Source organism: Penaeus monodon, chromosome 22 (assembly GCF_015228065.2).
Source record: "Penaeus monodon isolate SGIC_2016 chromosome 22, NSTDA_Pmon_1, whole genome shotgun sequence".
Classification (NCBI taxonomy): Eukaryota; Metazoa; Arthropoda; class Malacostraca; order Decapoda; family Penaeidae; genus Penaeus; species Penaeus monodon.
In genome coordinates this window covers 38,196,882-38,198,315 of record NC_051407.1, presented here as the reverse complement: position 1 = coordinate 38,198,315, position 1,434 = coordinate 38,196,882, and the positions used below count along the sequence as shown (strand labels likewise).

Sequence of the window (1,434 nt, the reverse complement as noted above, 5' to 3'; positions counted from 1 at the left end):
CCATTGAAATACATTTACCTTCCCAAACTATTTACCTGAGACATAACCTGAAGGTAATGTTTCTTATGCTGCTTCATAGCTTCCTTTGGAGAAATCTTGGAAATCATCAGCATGTAGAGGAAGGGATGGTATTCCTCAGGAGGCTCCCACATCCCTAACCGCATGGTTTCCTTACAGCGAGGGATTAATGTGATTTCCGTGTCCTTTGGTATCACACCAAGTATGATTCTAGCCTTCAGTTCAGGAGAATAAAATTTATTTCAAGTTACTAAAGTTTGTACGGAGAATCCCATATATACATAAAAAGGAAAAGAAATGCAATATCACATTTTCAAAGCAATTCTATATTTGTCTTGGAAAGAAAGAGCCAAAGGTTATCCCTATGCAAGTTTTGTCCAATTTCTAATAATAATCATGATTAACATTAAAAGGATCAACCTCAGTAATCTCTAAATCCATCCTAGACTATTTAGAAACAAACAAGCAAAATAATTAATAAAATCATCAAGTTACATCAAATATCACACAAAAACTGCACAAACACTACTAACTACGCATTACATACCTTGCTGAACTGATTCAATTCTTTTGTCAACTGAAGAAACTCTGGCGTGGATGAAGTGATGATAAAGACGGATACGTACTTGTCCTTGATCTTTGTATACGAATCCTGGGACAAGACTGTGGGCTCAGACTCCAACACTTTGCTCCAGAGGTCAGAATACTCAGCTATGTAGGTCATTTTCAGGTTCCAACCACTAATAAGATAAAAAGTTTGGTGATACAAAAAAAAAAAAATCAAAACATTACAGAGCCTGAAAATGCTTTATAAATACCAAGGCTTATTCTCAAAAGAATCCATTAACTTTATGTTTCCTTACCTAATCTTTTTTCACATAACATTTCCTAGGTTGATAATTTTAAAAATTGTTTGAGTTTTCTTCCTCTGACAATGCTTTTTGTTAAAAAATCAACAAACATTCTCACTTGACAGTCTAATAATTTCAGAATTTTATGCTTTACTCAGAAAAACAAATTTCTAAATTCTTGGAAAATAATAGTATTATACATAATTAAATACCTTTAAAATTACACAGAACCTGTAGATGTTCCCCTTACTTTCTTGAAATAAGCCTCATTAATTTTCATTTTTTTCATGTACTATTATAATGTATAATTTATATTCCTTATGGTGATATTGTACAAAATGGATATTAAAATTCAATCCTTCAAAATTAAGTTGACAAATTTTCGTCAAAACAAAAAAGCATATATTGAATGAACAATAACTCATCCCCATGTTATATTACAACTATTTCCTAATCATTGTCAGTTTTGATCTATTGCATATATGTTTTCATCTCTTGAATTCTTTATTTCTTGAATTCATTTACCTCTTGATATGTTATTCTATTCTCCTCTGTGATAATTTTA

General features: G+C 31.2%; 2 protein-coding genes across 2 annotated transcripts in view; one reads left to right on the top strand and one right to left on the bottom strand.

The window, feature by feature from the left end:
* Positions 1 to 1,434, top strand: part of LOC119587431 — a gene marked incomplete at its 3' end in the record, with an annotated part of 28,805 nt that overhangs the window by 15,743 nt on the left and 11,628 nt on the right. Inside the window, 2 exon segments of the mRNA XM_037936162.1 lie at positions 80 to 189; positions 602 to 733. Coding sequence (XP_037792090.1) covers positions 80 to 189; positions 602 to 733 — 242 coding nt within the window.
* Positions 1 to 1,434, bottom strand: part of LOC119587122 — a gene marked incomplete at its 3' end in the record, with an annotated part of 10,352 nt that overhangs the window by 4,881 nt on the left and 4,037 nt on the right. The window contains 2 exon segments of the mRNA XM_037935874.1: positions 36 to 233; positions 566 to 758. Coding sequence (XP_037791802.1) covers positions 36 to 233; positions 566 to 758 — 391 coding nt within the window.